This window comes from Mustela erminea, chromosome 4 (genome assembly GCF_009829155.1).
Source record: "Mustela erminea isolate mMusErm1 chromosome 4, mMusErm1.Pri, whole genome shotgun sequence".
NCBI lineage: Eukaryota > Metazoa > Chordata > Mammalia > Carnivora > Mustelidae > Mustela > Mustela erminea.
The window spans coordinates 124,590,739-124,605,893 of NC_045617.1; the positions used below are offsets into that span (position 1 = coordinate 124,590,739).

Consider the following 15,155-nt stretch of genomic DNA (forward strand, 5'->3'; position numbering starts at 1 on the left):
GAGAAAAGTATAACTTCTCTAGTTAAAGAGGAAAAACATGGGGAGATGGGCCCCCATCTTCTGCTGCCTCTTCAACTTTCAAATAGCAAGGAACCATTAGGGCACCTACTTCACACTCAAAAACTTGAATTATGCAAGGAGTAGATGGAACCACTTAAATAACAACTTCAACTAAAAGGTTTTTAAGTTGTGGAATACATATAAAATTATATTTTTACTAAAATTTTCACAAAATAAAGCACAGTTCAAAATTATAGAAAAGTATACTACAACAGGAATACAATATCTGCCTCTCAAAGTAATTTAGACTGATTTATAAGCAAAGTAATTTAGACTCATTTATAAGTCATTATATAATTTAAAAATGGTAAGTTTAGCTTTTTATTTATCATCTTACTTACAGAAGTCAAACTGAAATCTTCATGGATACTTCCAAACAAATCGGGAGAAGAAACATCAACTGAAAGACTAAAAAGGAAGCAAGTAAGAGAACAGTAACAATTAAAGCACAAAAATTAGCAATGTTAATATAATGTCATATATCTATTACAACTCAATAAAAAATGCAATGAACTTTATGTAAACTTGACTTTAAAATCTTTTGGTCAAAAAACTCATAACTCTCTGCTTTATATTTAACAATTAAAAGCTCAAAATAGACACAATAGGCTATCTATTAATACAGGTCATATGCTATTTGTTTGGGGTTTTCTCAATACTCAAATTAAATTTTTAAAAATCACCAAAGGGAGAAAAGACCCGAATGGCCAAGGAAATGTTCAAAATGAAGTGAAATGAAATGAAAAATGAAAAAATGAAAAACAAAGCTGGAGGCATCACATTGCCTGATTTCAAGCTTTATTACAAAGCTGTGATCACCAAGACAGCATGGTACTGGCACAAAAACCGACACATAGACCAGTGGAACAGAGTAGAGACCCTCAACTCTATGGCCAAATAATCTTCAACAAAGCAGGAAAAGAAATCCTGTGGGAAAAAGACAATCTCTTCAACAAATGGTGCTGGGAAAATTGGGACAGCTCAGTACAGAAGAATAAAACTCAACCATTTTCTTACACCATACAAATTCAAAATTCAAAATGGATGAAAGACCTCAATGTGAGACAGGAATCCATCAAAATCCTAGAGGAGAACATAGGCAATAACCTCTTCAACACTGGCTACAGCAGCTTCTTTCAAGACACATCTCACATTGACTATAGCAACTTCTTTCAAGACATGTCTTCAAAGGCAAGGGAAACAAAAGCAAAAATGACCTTTTGGGACTTCATCAAGATCAAAAGCTTCTGTGCAGCAAAGGAAACAGTCAACAAAACAAAGAGGCAACCCAAAGAATGGGAGAGGATATTTGCAAATGACACTACAAAGGGCTGATATCCAAGAGCTATAAAGAACTTTCAAACTCAACACCCAAAAAACAGAAAATCAAGTCAAAAATGGGCAGAAGACATGAACAGACACTTGTCCAGTAAAGACATACAAATGGCTAACGACACATGAAAAAATGTTCATCATCATTAGCCATTAGGCAATTCCAAATCAAAACCACATTGAAATACCACCTTACACAGTTAGAATGGCAAAAATTAACAAGGCAGCATAAAAACAAATGTCAGAGAGGATGTAGAAAAAGGGGAACCCTCTTTCTCACTGTTGGTGGGAATGCAAGTTGGTGCAGCCACTTTAGAAACAGTGTGGAGATTCCTCAGAAAATTAAATATAGAGCTATTCCATGACCTGGCAATTGTACTACTGGGTATTTACCCCAAAGATACAGATGCAGTGAAAAGAAGGGCCATCTGTACCCCAATGTTCATAGCAGCAATGTCCACGATCGCCAAACTGTGGAAAGAGCTGAGATGCCCTTCAACAGACATAAGGATTAAGAAGATGCAGTCCATATATACAATGGAATATTACTCAGCCATTAGAAAGGATGAATACCCAACTTTTGTATCACCATGGATGGGACTGGAAGAGATTATGCTGAGTAAAATAAGTCAAGCAGAGACTTACTTGTGGTAAGTCTCATATGGTTTCACTTACTTGCGGAACATAAGGAATAACATGGAGGACATTAAGAGAAGGAAAGGAAAAGTGAAGGGAGGTAAATTGGAGGGGGAGGTGAACCATGAGAGACTGTGAACTCTGAGAAACAAACTGAGGGTTTTAGAGGGGATGGGGTGGAGGGATGGGTGAGCCTGATGGTGGGTATTAAGGTGGGTATTCCACGGATTACTAGGAACACTGGGAGTTATATGCGGACAATGTATCTTGGAACACTGCTTCAAAAACCAATGATGTATTGTATGGTGAATAACACAACACAATTAAAAAAAAAAAACAAAGGGGAAAATAGCTAATAATTTAATATTGAGGTACAGATTCAAATTAATTGAAATGTTTTTAACTATCAGAATCTCCAGAGTGCTTTTCAAGCTCATTTACATAATAAACCACTTATAGGTGAGCTAAGTTAGGAAATTAGCTAATAATCAACAAGTGACCAAAGATACAAAATTGCAGGGGAGGAAATACTATAATCCACTGATCAAGTGATAAAATAGAATGATAATCAACACTTTAGCAGGAATTCTTTTCCTTAAACCTAACCAATGGATTTTAGAATTCATATGGAACAGTAAATAAATGAAAATATCAAATAATATTTGAAAATAGAATCAATAAAAAGATACCAATCTTAATTAAAAATGCAAAGTAATGAACATTAAAATAATACAAAAAGATATAAAACATATACGAATGAATAGAACAGAAAATAAAGTTCAGAAATATAGGGAAAACCCCAAAGACTCCACCAAAAAACTACTAGAACTAATAAATGAATTCAGTAAAGTCACAGTATAGAAAATCAATGTACAGGAATCTGCTGAGTTCCTATACACTAGTAATAAAGGAGCAGAAAGAGAAATTAAGAAAAAAAAATCCCATATACAACTGCACCAAAAATAACAAAATACCCAGGAATAAATCTAACCAGACAGGCAAAAGATCTGTACACTGAAAACTGTAAAACAATGATGAAAGAAATTAAAGACCAAAAAATGAAATGACATTCCACGCTCATGGATTGGAAGAACAAATATTGTTAAAATGTATGTATTACACAAAGCAATCTATACTTTTAATGCAATTCCTATCAAAATACCAATGGCATTTTTCACAGAACTAGAATAAGTAATCCTAAAATCTGTATGGAAGCACAAAAGACCCCAAATAGCCAAAGCAATCTTAAAAAGAAAAGCAAAGCTAGAGGTATCACAATTCTAGACTTCAACTTATATTATAAAGCTGTAGTCATCAAGACAGTATGGTATTGGCACAAAAATGGAAACATGGATCAATGGAACAGAACAAAAAACCAAGACTAAACTAATATCATACGGTCACTTAATTTTTTTAAAAAGATTTTATTTATTTATTTGACAGAGAGAGAGAGACAGAGAGCAAGGGGAGTAGGAGAGGGAAAAGCAGGCTTCCTGCTAATCAGGGAGCCCAATGCAGGGCTTGATCCCAGAACCCTGAGATCATGACCTGAGCCAAAGGCAGACGTTTAACAACTGAGCCATCCAGACACCCCAGGACACTTCATCTTTGACAAAGCAGAAAAGAATATGCAAAAGGACAGTCTCTTCAAGAAATGGTGTTGGAAAAACTGGACAGCACCATCCAAAAAAAGAAACGGGACCATTTTATCACACAATACACAAAAATAAATTCAAAATGGATTAAAAACCTAGAAGTAAGACCTGAAACCATAAGAAACCTAGAACAGAACACAGGCAGTAACCACTTCAACACTAGCCAGAGCAACTTTTTCTAGATAACTTGCCTGCTGCAAGGGAAACAAAAGCAAAAGTCAACCACTGGGACTACATCAAATTAAAAAGCTTCTGCCCAGCAAAGAAAACAATCTTAAAACTAAAAGGCAACCTACAAAATGGAAGAAGATAATCTACAAATGACATATCCAATAAAGGGTTAGTATCCAAAACACAAAGTTCAACACCCAAACAACAAATTTAAAAATGAGCAGAACACATGAACAGACATTTCTCCAAAAAAGACATCCAGATGGCCAAGACACATGAAAAGATGTTCATCATTACTTATCATTAGGGAAATGCAAATCAAAGATACAATGAGATACCACCTCACTCCTGTTAGAATATCCTTAAGGTATAAATTGGTAATTTGAGAAGTTTTCCATGTTTGTGATATTCTTGGTATTGGTTTACAAATGACATACCCAGTAAAGAGTGAGTATCCAAAATATAAAGTCTCACAGTGTATAATGCTACTGCCTCTTTGAGACTTAATAAATATTGAACTGTAGCTTTTCTGTATTGATGTTATATATTTAACACGATCCACCAGGAATTTGTGTTGTTAATCAATTTCCTGATACTGTTGATTAAACGTCTTTCCTTCCATATTGTTTTGTTACAATTTCTGTTTTAGACACCATTGAATTCTAATACATAGTGCTATGTATTTCTGAACTTTTCTTTTTTTAAAAATTTATTTCATTTTATTTTAAACTCCACATACAGTGTTATATTAGTTTTAGGTGTACAATATAGCAATTTGACAGTTCTATACATTCCTCCTGCTCACCACAACAAGTGCACTCCTTAATCCCCATTACCTGGTTTTATAAATACCAATTTATACCTGTTAGAAATACCTTAAATGGCATTTATTTCAGTATTTTCTGTGTCAGAGCATTAACCTTAACACAGAAGTTACATATGCCAAATACCATTCAGTAACATTCAGATAAATTACATACTAAAAGATTCTATAGAATATTATAAAAGAATTATTATCAGAATTTATAAATGTTAAGAATCAACATGTATCCTCTGAAGCTCAAATAACTAAGCCTGACCTAGACTTAATTCTACTAGAAAAATTAGTCTTTAACAAGAGTATAGCTAATTCTCTAACATCAGAATTCTAAAGGTTATCAACTAGGAATTATATATCTTAATTTTCATTACTATTTATAAAACTTGTTGCTTTCAGTAATTAGTAACCAATCAGGTGTTCAGTTTGCTCAACATTTTTCTAGGAATGCTAAAATGAGTTCAGAAGATGAAGAAATTATATACAAATACAGGTCAAATATATAAAAATATAATTTTAATGTATATAATCTATCTCTCTTATTGTCTTAGTTTATAAGACTACATATAAAACATTAGTCTGTATTTTTAATCCTCCTAAATGCATCAGTGAGATTAGTTTCAGTTTACTTACTGTGTAGTATCTACATCTGCATCAGGCTTAGTGCTCAACTGTTCCAGACAGTATATAAAAATCTAAGTTAAAAATAAGAAGTTTCAGTAACATGATTCTTAGATATTAATCGATTTGGACATTAAAAATAACTTTCTGTAAATAAATTCCTTTTTTTTTAAGAGAGTGTATGCACATACACTCACAAATGGAGAGGGGTGGGCAGAAGGAGAGAGAGAATATTAAGCAGGCTCTAGCACAGCATCAGAGCCTGACGCAAGGCTTAGTCTCATGGCCCTTAGTTCATGACCTGAGCTGAAATCAACAGTCAGATGCTTAACCAACTGAGCCACCCAGGTGCCCCAATAATCCTATGTAAATAAAAAAAACCCAAATGTATACTAAGTGATATTTATGTGATTTAAGTGATATTTATGTATGTATGTGTATCTCCCAGAAGTGATAGAATAAATATCCCGTATATGTACATAAATTAAGTGCTGAAAGATTTAAAGCACCTATGTTTTGATCCAACTATAAATTCCTGAATTTTAGGAAAAAGACCTTTTCCTTCCTTTCATCCACTTAATTGCATGCTCAACTTTGTTATGTTCTGACAAAGCACTAGTCCCAACCAAAGAACTTCACACTGTAGACACAATGTAAACAACTATCATGTCATTTAATTTGTGCTGTAACATAAAGTAAGAGAAAAACACACAAAAAAGTATAATATAAAGTATACAAAAGTATACTTTTAAAAAGTATATAAAAGTATAAACGTATATAAAAAGAAGTATAATATAAAGGGGTATTGCTAGAACAAGCTGGAATTAATCCTACCTTGAACTTTGTTACCTTACTTGCCATAAACTATTACAGACTCAGACAAGATGAAAAAATAATGTTATACATATATTATTAATAGGTGGGGGTTTACCATAATTTGCTTTATTTCAGGTTTCAGGGCATCAGTGCTTTTACATATTACCTGCATGATATTGATGCTGAGTTGACAAACCTCCTCCTGTGTTTTAGGTTGTTGAAAGACCTACAAAGAAGAATTTGGTAAGGTTTTGGACTTCACTGAGAAAACAAAATTTTGTGTTTATGAAGCCTGATATAAAAAGAATCACATGGGAAACTGCTTCCAGTGTGGGTAACCTTAATCTGAAAGGAACAGTGATAAAGAGCTGCATTCCAGGCAGTGTTTTTGGCCTGAGAATACACTGGCATGGAGCAGCCTGACAACATTCAGGTCAGTCATTCTCTCTGTATACAAAGTGTTGATGATTCCAATTACTCTACCTATAACGAATTCACATTTTAACTTGTCAGCCTATCATGGAACCAAGATTGACACCCTATGCAATTAAATGAAATAAAACAAGCAAGCAGCTGAAGGAAAAGCTCTCTAGTGCTGAAATGACTTATTTACAACTGTGATTCCCACAGGTTCCTGGAAAAGACTGAAACAGAAGTTGAATTTAATGGAAAACTTACACTGGCTTCTCCAGGCTTGCACTCTAGAACTCCTTTGAGTGACTGCAGAGAATGTACAATGCACTGCTCAAACTGATATGGCTGAAGGAAAAAAAAATATGTTATCTTAAAATTCAAAAATAAGCATTGGCTATTAAGATGCTGAACACTGCGGTACAGATGGCCCTTCTTTTCACTACATCTGTATCACTGGGGTAAATACCCCGTAGTGTGATTGCAGGGTCATAGGGAAGCTCTATTTTTAATTCCTTAAGGAATCCTCACACTGTTTTCCAAAGGGGCTACACCAACTTGCATTCCCACCAACAGTATAAGAGGGTTCTCCTTTCTCCAAATCCTCTCCAAAACTTGTTGCTTACTGTCTTGTTAATTTTGGCCATTCTCATTGGTGTAAGATGATATCTCAATGAGGTTTGGATTTGAATCTCCCTGGTGGCTAATGATGATGAACATTTTTTCATGTGTCTGTTAGCCATTTGTATGTCTTTACTGGGCAACTGTCTGTTCATGTATTCTGCCCATTTTTTGACGTTATGCTGAGTAAAATAAGTCAAGCAGAGAAAGTCAATTCTATGGTTTTACTTACTTGTGGAGCATAAGGAATAACATGGAGGACATTAGGAGAAGGAAATGAAAAGTGATTTGGGGGAAATCAGAGGAGGAGTCTCATGAACCATGAGAGACTGTGGACTCTGAGAAACAAACTAAGGGTTTTGGAAGGAACGGGGTGGAGGGTTAGGTGAGCCTGGTGGTGGGTATTAAGGAGGGCATGTATTGCACAGAGCACTGACTGTGGTACATAAACAATGAATCTTGGAACACTGAAAAAATAAAAAAAAAATTATAAAAGATATTGAACAGAAGCAAATAATGACCTAAAACTCTCCATTTTACAGTTTTATTGAAAGGAAAACAGATGCCAACAATTTAACAGATAATCTCTTAGACATCAAGATTCAGATTTGGCATGTTTTACACTTGATATCTAAAAATGGGTATATCTTGAAATTCTAAAATACATCTACTTCTAGAACAAGTCAGGTATAAATAAAATTTTTCTTCAAAATTCTACTGAGAGGCAAATGACCTGATGAACAGATATAACAAGTTTATATTTTATTATTATTATTTTGAGAGAAAGAAAGCATGCTCAATTGGTAGGGGCAGAGGGAGAAAGAGAATCTTAAGCAGACTCCACCTTCAGTGGTGAGCCTGATGTGGGGCTCCATCTCATGACCCTGAGATCATGACCTGAGCTGATATCAGGAGTAAGACGCTTAACCAACTGAACCACCCAGGTGCCCCAAGAAAATCTTATTTTTAAGAAGTTTAAAGATAAGGCCAATAAGAAAATACTTTTAAAAAGAGGTGCCCCACAAATTCATATTTTAAATACCACTTCCAGGATATATTCTGAGCTCAGTCTCCTAGATCTTCTACATGTCTAGAACTGCTCAAAATTTAATGTTACTAATATTATTCGTAGGAGGTCTATGATCTTTAATTCCAAAGTCATTACAGTTATTTTTTATATACATGAAAAGAACAAATGGGAGCTCAGAGAAAAATTGATGATGAGGAGGAGGAGGAGGAGGATGCTGGAGGGGAATCTGCTCCAACTAAGACAAAGAAGACTTAGTGAAAAATGTTTAAGCTGACATTTGAAGGGGAAGAGGAGACAATCCCTTAAAAGATAAGGGAAGGGGGCAGGACAACATGTGCATAGGCCAGCGTGGGCAGAGACCAAATGGGTTGTGGAACCACAAGAATAGCAGTGCATCGCAACCACTAACCGTGAGCTTGGCAGTACAAGATGAGGCTAGGGGTCTGGGTTTCACTCAGGAGCACAAGGCTACATAAGGCTCATAGTTCAACTGAAAAGCTATGTGCAAATGCTTCAATTTTTAAAAGAGATTGGGGGAGAAAAGAAGGGATACCTATATACAAAGATGATTCTTTTTTCTTCTTTTTTACAAAAAGGAACCCACACTTAATGAAAGCTAAAATATTGCCTCAACCTTACTATCATTTTAGTACTCCACTTTGGAACCACAAGAGGGCGCCATAAAAATACTTCAAAGTACCCCCAAAATAAATAAAAATAAAAGCATATAGTATGAAATACCAACAGCACACAAGTATTTCAAGAGTCAAAAAGTTTGTTATATACCTGACCTTATCCCTCCAACCTACCTGCCTCAAAAGTTGGGAAAATCTAAGATGTTAAAATAATAATAGCATTAAATCCAAAATTCAACTGCGGGGAATTACATGTTGATGTTCATATGTAGTTACTTAGATTTCATGCATTAATAGCTGAACTAGATTTTCTTAATTTCTTTTTATATTTATATTAATATAGTAAACGGAATACCAGAGAACTCTAGTAGTTTCAGTTAAACTGGGAGTAAAAGTACAAACATATGCTATTTCTTTTCTCTAAAAAGAAACAGAACTATCTCTGCATATTGTTAGGAACCACCCAATTTAGCTGATTAAAGGAGTTATCACAAATCATTCCAGTTCTTAGGAAAGAGGAAAGTTCTCAGAATTGAAAATTTTAAAAAATTAAAAATTTCAGGGAAAGAAAAATATATTACTAGTCTTAAAAATGTGACTGGTAGGGCGCCTGGGTGGCTCGTGGGTTAAGCCGCTGCCTTCGGCTCAGGGCATGATCTCAGGGTCCTGGGATCGAGTCCCGCATCAGGCTCTCTTCTCAGCAGGGAGCCTGCTTCCTCCTCTCTCTCTCTGCCTGCCTCTCTGCCTACTTGTGATCTCTCTCTGTCAAATAAATAAATAAAGTCTTTAAAAAAAAATGTGACTGGTACTTTGGAAATGTTAAGAAGATATAAATTAGTAGTGTATAATAGAATTTGAGACAATTTAAGTCATTGTTCAAAGTTTTAAGAATTTTACAGATGTTAAGTTAAAATACTCAAAGCTAGAGCTGGAGCTTCAACTTTTACTCTATGCACTGATTCACCTTTTTTTTCTGAAGTGAGGTCCATGCTGACTAGCTTAAAACACGCTCAGCTTTATCAACACTATTATGTTAGCATATTTCTTTACCAACACCTGGCTATAAGACACAATGGCTGACACCGGAATTATAACTTTCTGTGGGTCATTCATCTACAAAGTTTAGTCTTCTACTTGTATTTGTGACAAACATGAAATTATTCTATAGTTACAGTTTCTTAATATTATAGTTAAGCTTTAAATTGACTACAAACAAGTCTATAGTGGCCATTTCAAAATATTTTCAAAAAGGTTTAACTACTATAATCAAACAACCAAACTTAGATATGGCAGCCACCACATAAGCACACGGTGGGACCCAGATGTGGCAGTTATCATGTAACATTCACCGGGACCCAGATTCAGTTGCTATCACATAAGCACTAAATGGGACCCAGAGAGGTAAAGTGACTTCTTTAAGAGTGTATGGCTACTGGATCATCTGACTGGCTCAGTCAGAAGAGCATGCAACTCTTGGTTTTATGGTCCTGAGTTCCGGCCCCATGTTGGGTGTAGAGATAAATAAATAAACTTAAAAAAAAAAAAAAAAAGATTGCATGACTATTATGTGACAGAACTAAGGACTGAACCGGGATTCTGTTCCCTTTCTGTTGACACGGTACGTTTAGTTACCAATTCTGTAAAGATGTGACTTTTTTTTTTTTAGATTTTATTTATTTATTTGAGAGAGCGAGCACGGGTGAGAGGGAAGAGGAGGAGAGAGAACCTGAAGCAGAGTCCACACTGAGCACACAGAGCCAATCAGAAACACGGCATATTAATTTTAGAGTCATCATCTGTTCAGATGAGACTCTTAGATTTTCAAAATTATTTTGAAAATAGTTTTCATGATATACCATGTTTTCACATCTGTTTCATGGATTCCCACAATGATCCTGTAGGTAGGTGTATCAGTTAAATTGACATTCAGATGCTAAAACATCGAAGGCCTTTAGACAAGGTGGGCATTTCTTTTTTCTCTAACATTAAAGAAACTGAACTAGTGTGGCAGCTTAGTGATGCAGTCAATACAAAAGGCTCCTTCTGACTTTCTTCATTGTGATCCTTATTGTGGCTTCTGTCTCTGGATGGCCTCATGATCACAAGAAGGCCACTGTAGTTCCAACCACCCTGGCCTTATTCCTGTCATGGGAAAAGTCCAGCACTTTCTTAGGCGCAAGACACAGCTGACCAGTCTTCCTACATCTAGTTGACTAGAATTTATTCACATCCTATCCCAGTGGAGGCTGGAAAAATGCAGGTTTTTGTTGTTGTTGTTGTTGTTTTGCAGAGCACATTGTTAATCCCAACAGTTTCTGTTTTAACTTAGAAAGAAAAATGGAGAAAATACATCTGGGGAATGCAGTCAGGTTTCTGCCTTCATCTACAAAGTTTAGTCTTCTAACTTGTATCTGTGACAAACATGAAATTATTCTATGGTTACAGTTGCTTAATATTATAGTTAAACTTTTTAATTGCCTGCTTGACCTATGTATGTATCTGGAGAGGTTTGCTGTTATTGTTGTTTGTTTTGTTTTGTTTTGGCTTAGAGGCCAGCACCAACATTTCTTTCTATTTTATTTTTCTAAAAAATACAAGTTACTGGGTAACTTAGAATGAAGCACAGTCCATTTTAAAATGTAATGCAGATAACAGTGACACACGATGAAGAGTACCCTAAAAGAAATCACAGTTTTTATTAATTTTTAAATATTTGTGGTTAGTGTTAAGCAAAATTGACTCTGAAAAGGAAAACATTAAAAAGTTTATTTTTCTATATATATATAAATTACATATATAATTTATATATATTTATACATGTATTTTTATATATTTTCTATTTTCATATATTTCTATATATAAAAATATTTATATTTTCTATTTCTATTATTATTTCTATTTCATTATTTTTTTCTATTTCTGAAAATGATATAGAATTACAATGCAGAGAATATATGCTTATTTTTTAGTTAACATATAATGTATTATTTGTTTCAGGGGTACAAGTCTGTGATTAATCAGTCTTACACAATTCAAAGCACTCACCATAGCACATACCCTCCCCAATGACCATCTCTTAGCTATCCCATCCCTCCCACAGCCTCCCCTAGAATATATGCTTATTAATAAAATAAACCATTATTTTGAATAAATATACACTAATGATTAATCACTGAAAAGAATTTAAACTTACAAGAGAAGTCAGTCCTTCATTATCTATAATCCAGTCTTCCTTTTCAGCTAACCTCTTTATTTCTAAAGAGAAAATAAGCACACAAATACTTTTTCTATTATAATTATCTAGTTGAACTTTGCAGAGATAAAATCTGTAAATATTATGGGTTTTCATCATTTTATATGGGTTTATAAAAAAATGAAAGATAAGTAATAATATAAAACATAATTCTGTTAAACTCAAGGATTTAAATATGTATTGTTTTCTGGATTTTTTTTCATAAAACATTAATGTAAATAAATTTAGCCCAATTTGGAGACTGCTAGGCTAGGCTTAATGACAACTTCAGATAATGGTTTATTACTTATTCAAAGCACTCCTGAAAATAGTTAACATGTACAAAATAAGCTACAAAATATTTTTTTCCTAAAATATCTGATGAAAAATTTATATTGTTTTAATCTTAGACACTTTTAAAAAAAGATTTTTTTAAGATTTTATTTATTCATTTGAGAGAGAGAGAGAGTGAGAAGGAGCATGAAAGGGAGGAGTCAGGGGAGAAGCAGACTCCCCGTGGAGCTGGGAGCCCGATGTGGGGCTCAATCCCAAGACTCTGGGATCATGACCTGACCCAAAGGCAGTCACTTAACCAACTGAGCCACCCAGGTGCCCCTAATCTAAGACACTTCTGATGATTTACAAAGGAATGCTACCTGTCCCAACCTTTAGCATTTCAGGCTGTCTCAGGTCCCTAGTGGGAGCAGGTAAATTCAGAGGACACTGCTGTTTCTCACCTGGATTCTGTTCCCTTTCTGTTGACACAGTATGTTTAGTCACCAATTCTGTAGAGATGTGACCTTTTTTTTTTTTTTTAGATTTTATTTATTTGAGAGAGCGAGCACCAGTGAGAGGGAAGAGGAGGAGAGAGAACCTGAAGCAGAGTCCACACTGAGCACACAGAGCCAATGTTGGACTTGATCAATCCCACAACTACAAGATCATTAACCTGAGCCAAAACCAAGAGTTGGATACTTAACCGACCGGGCCGCCAAGGTGCCCTAAGATGTGACCTTCCTACTTGAAAGTCCTGGTGACAGACACTTATGGCTTATGTTATTTATAATGATGTTCTTGGCTGCCTTTGAAAATATTTAATATCCAAATTGCTGCTTTATAAAGATAACCCTTTTTTTATGATTATATGCACAAAATCCTGAAAATTCTAAAATATATAAAGAAAATGTGCATCACTTATAATTTCTACTATACAGAAAACCACTGTTAGTCTTTCTTCTGACTTTACACTGGTATTTCTAAATATTTAAAATATACATACAGGACGCCTGGGTGGCTCAGTCAGTTAAGTATCTGCCTTTGGCTCAGGGTCTTAGGATCCAGTCCCACATCGGACTCCTTTTCAGCGGGAACCTGCTTCTGCCTCTGCCTACTGCTCCCCCTGCTGGTCCTCTCTCACTTCCTCTCTTTCTCTGATAAATAAATAAATAAATCTTTAAAAAATATAGTATACATCTTTTCAAAACTGGACTCATACTTTATATACATTTTATAATATACTTTTTCTACTTAACATTTGCCATAAGGATGTTCTCATATCCTGAAATATTTTCAAGTATATCCATATTAATTTATGCATGGTCTGGCATCTCAGGTAAATAGATTTGGAAAGATATTTAGAAAAGGAAAAAAATCCTATTGAGCAGCTATTTGTGATCTAAAATATTCAATTTCCCATAGAAGTAATTCTGTCATTTTCAAGGATTAGAAGATAGAAAGAGGTGGCATATTTAGATAATCATTACCTAGCAAATGTCATTAATTTTTCTTAACATACCTTCTGCTGTGTGTTGCAATGTGACCATCACACAACGTACTCGGAGATCCAAAATGAGATCCTGGATAGTCTGTAACATGTCATTAGGAATTTCAAGGGCAGTCAACGATTCATAAGTAAGCCTGTGAAAGAGACACAATAAAACAAAAATGAGCAGAGTATGATATTGAAGCAATTCCTGTCATCAGTTTGGCCAGGCTACAGAGGTTATAAGCTACAATATCATACTGAAAGCCTAGGGAAAGTAAAACCATAATAGGAATCATAATACAGCACTAATACCGAATTAAACAATAAGAAGATCCTCATTCAGTATGACATTCTCATCAAACAGGTTTAGCTTAGATGCTTTATGATACAGAGGAAATACTGGAGGCAAGAAGACAGTAAAATTCTTTGTTGACTATATTAAAAAATCTTATCCCAAATTGAATGTGTTGGTATTTCCTTTTTCCCTCAAAAAGACAAAAAAAATTTACCCCTTTTCAGAAGAATGAGTCCATATTTACCTTATAGTCTGGATGACATGAGCAAGCCACTGTCCTGAGAGCTCAGATTTCACTTCCCAGCCTCCATACTGCCTCACTCCACACTCTGGGATGCTGAGTGGGAGCAGGGCTCCACGGATCAACTTCACAAGACACTGCATTACTTCTTGAATCATTTTCTAGATAATTATGAGAGTAAAACTTCATTAGAAGTCATTAATTTGACTAAATCAGCTAACGGAATCTGCCTGAACAATGATGAATAGTTTGAATGTAAAGTTTTCTAGTAACTTTGGTCGAGAAAATCTTACCCTGTGAAAAAGTCTACATACTTATCCTTAACTTACCTTAAAATCATTTTGTCTTTGCCTTACATTCTTTGATCTTTCAATCTGGCCTGATTTCTCTGCAGTCTTAAAAATTAAAAAAGGAAAATCAAATATATTAGTTGTCTTCAGATAACAGCTGTATATAAAGAGACCATAAGATAAAGTTGTAGCTTGACTGAAATGAATGTTTAAGACATAATCTAGATCTGATTTAAAAACAGACTAAATCATACCCGGGATAAATTTCTCAATACTTTTCTCATTAGATAGTATAGAAAAAAAAGGAAAAATACACTCTTGATTAACATCTAGGAATCTTGGGCTATCCATTCCCTTCCTTTAAGCATTATACTTGGCATTTTATTTTTAAAAAATTATAAATCACTGTTCTTTTAGGGACTTTATAGTTTAATTCAGGAGAGAATATATTCTAGAATTCTAAAACTATATTTTTATGTATTTACTGCTAGCCATGTTTTCCTCTGATATTTCTTTCTCCTTAAAGT

The 15,155-nt window shown here is 34.6% G+C and overlaps 1 protein-coding gene across 8 annotated transcripts in view; it reads right to left on the minus strand.

The window, feature by feature from the left end:
- Nucleotides 1–15,155, minus strand: part of EXOC2 (exocyst complex component 2) — a 276,866-nt gene that overhangs the window by 87,599 nt on the left and 174,112 nt on the right. For all 8 annotated transcript variants that reach the window (XR_004285152.1, XM_032340937.1, XM_032340932.1 and 5 more), the window contains 8 exons: nt 14,668–14,733; nt 14,342–14,499; nt 13,833–13,954; nt 11,999–12,060; nt 6,787–6,867; nt 6,275–6,334; nt 5,305–5,366; nt 402–468 (listed from right to left, as the gene is read on the minus strand). Coding sequence is in view for 7 of the 8 variants with exons in the window: in XM_032340937.1 (XP_032196828.1) it covers nt 402–468; nt 5,305–5,366; nt 6,275–6,334; nt 6,787–6,867; nt 11,999–12,060; nt 13,833–13,954; nt 14,342–14,499; nt 14,668–14,733 (678 nt within the window). In the remaining variant the exon portion in view is untranslated. The remainder of the gene's footprint in view (nt 1–401; nt 469–5,304; nt 5,367–6,274; nt 6,335–6,786; nt 6,868–11,998; nt 12,061–13,832; nt 13,955–14,341; nt 14,500–14,667; nt 14,734–15,155) is intronic.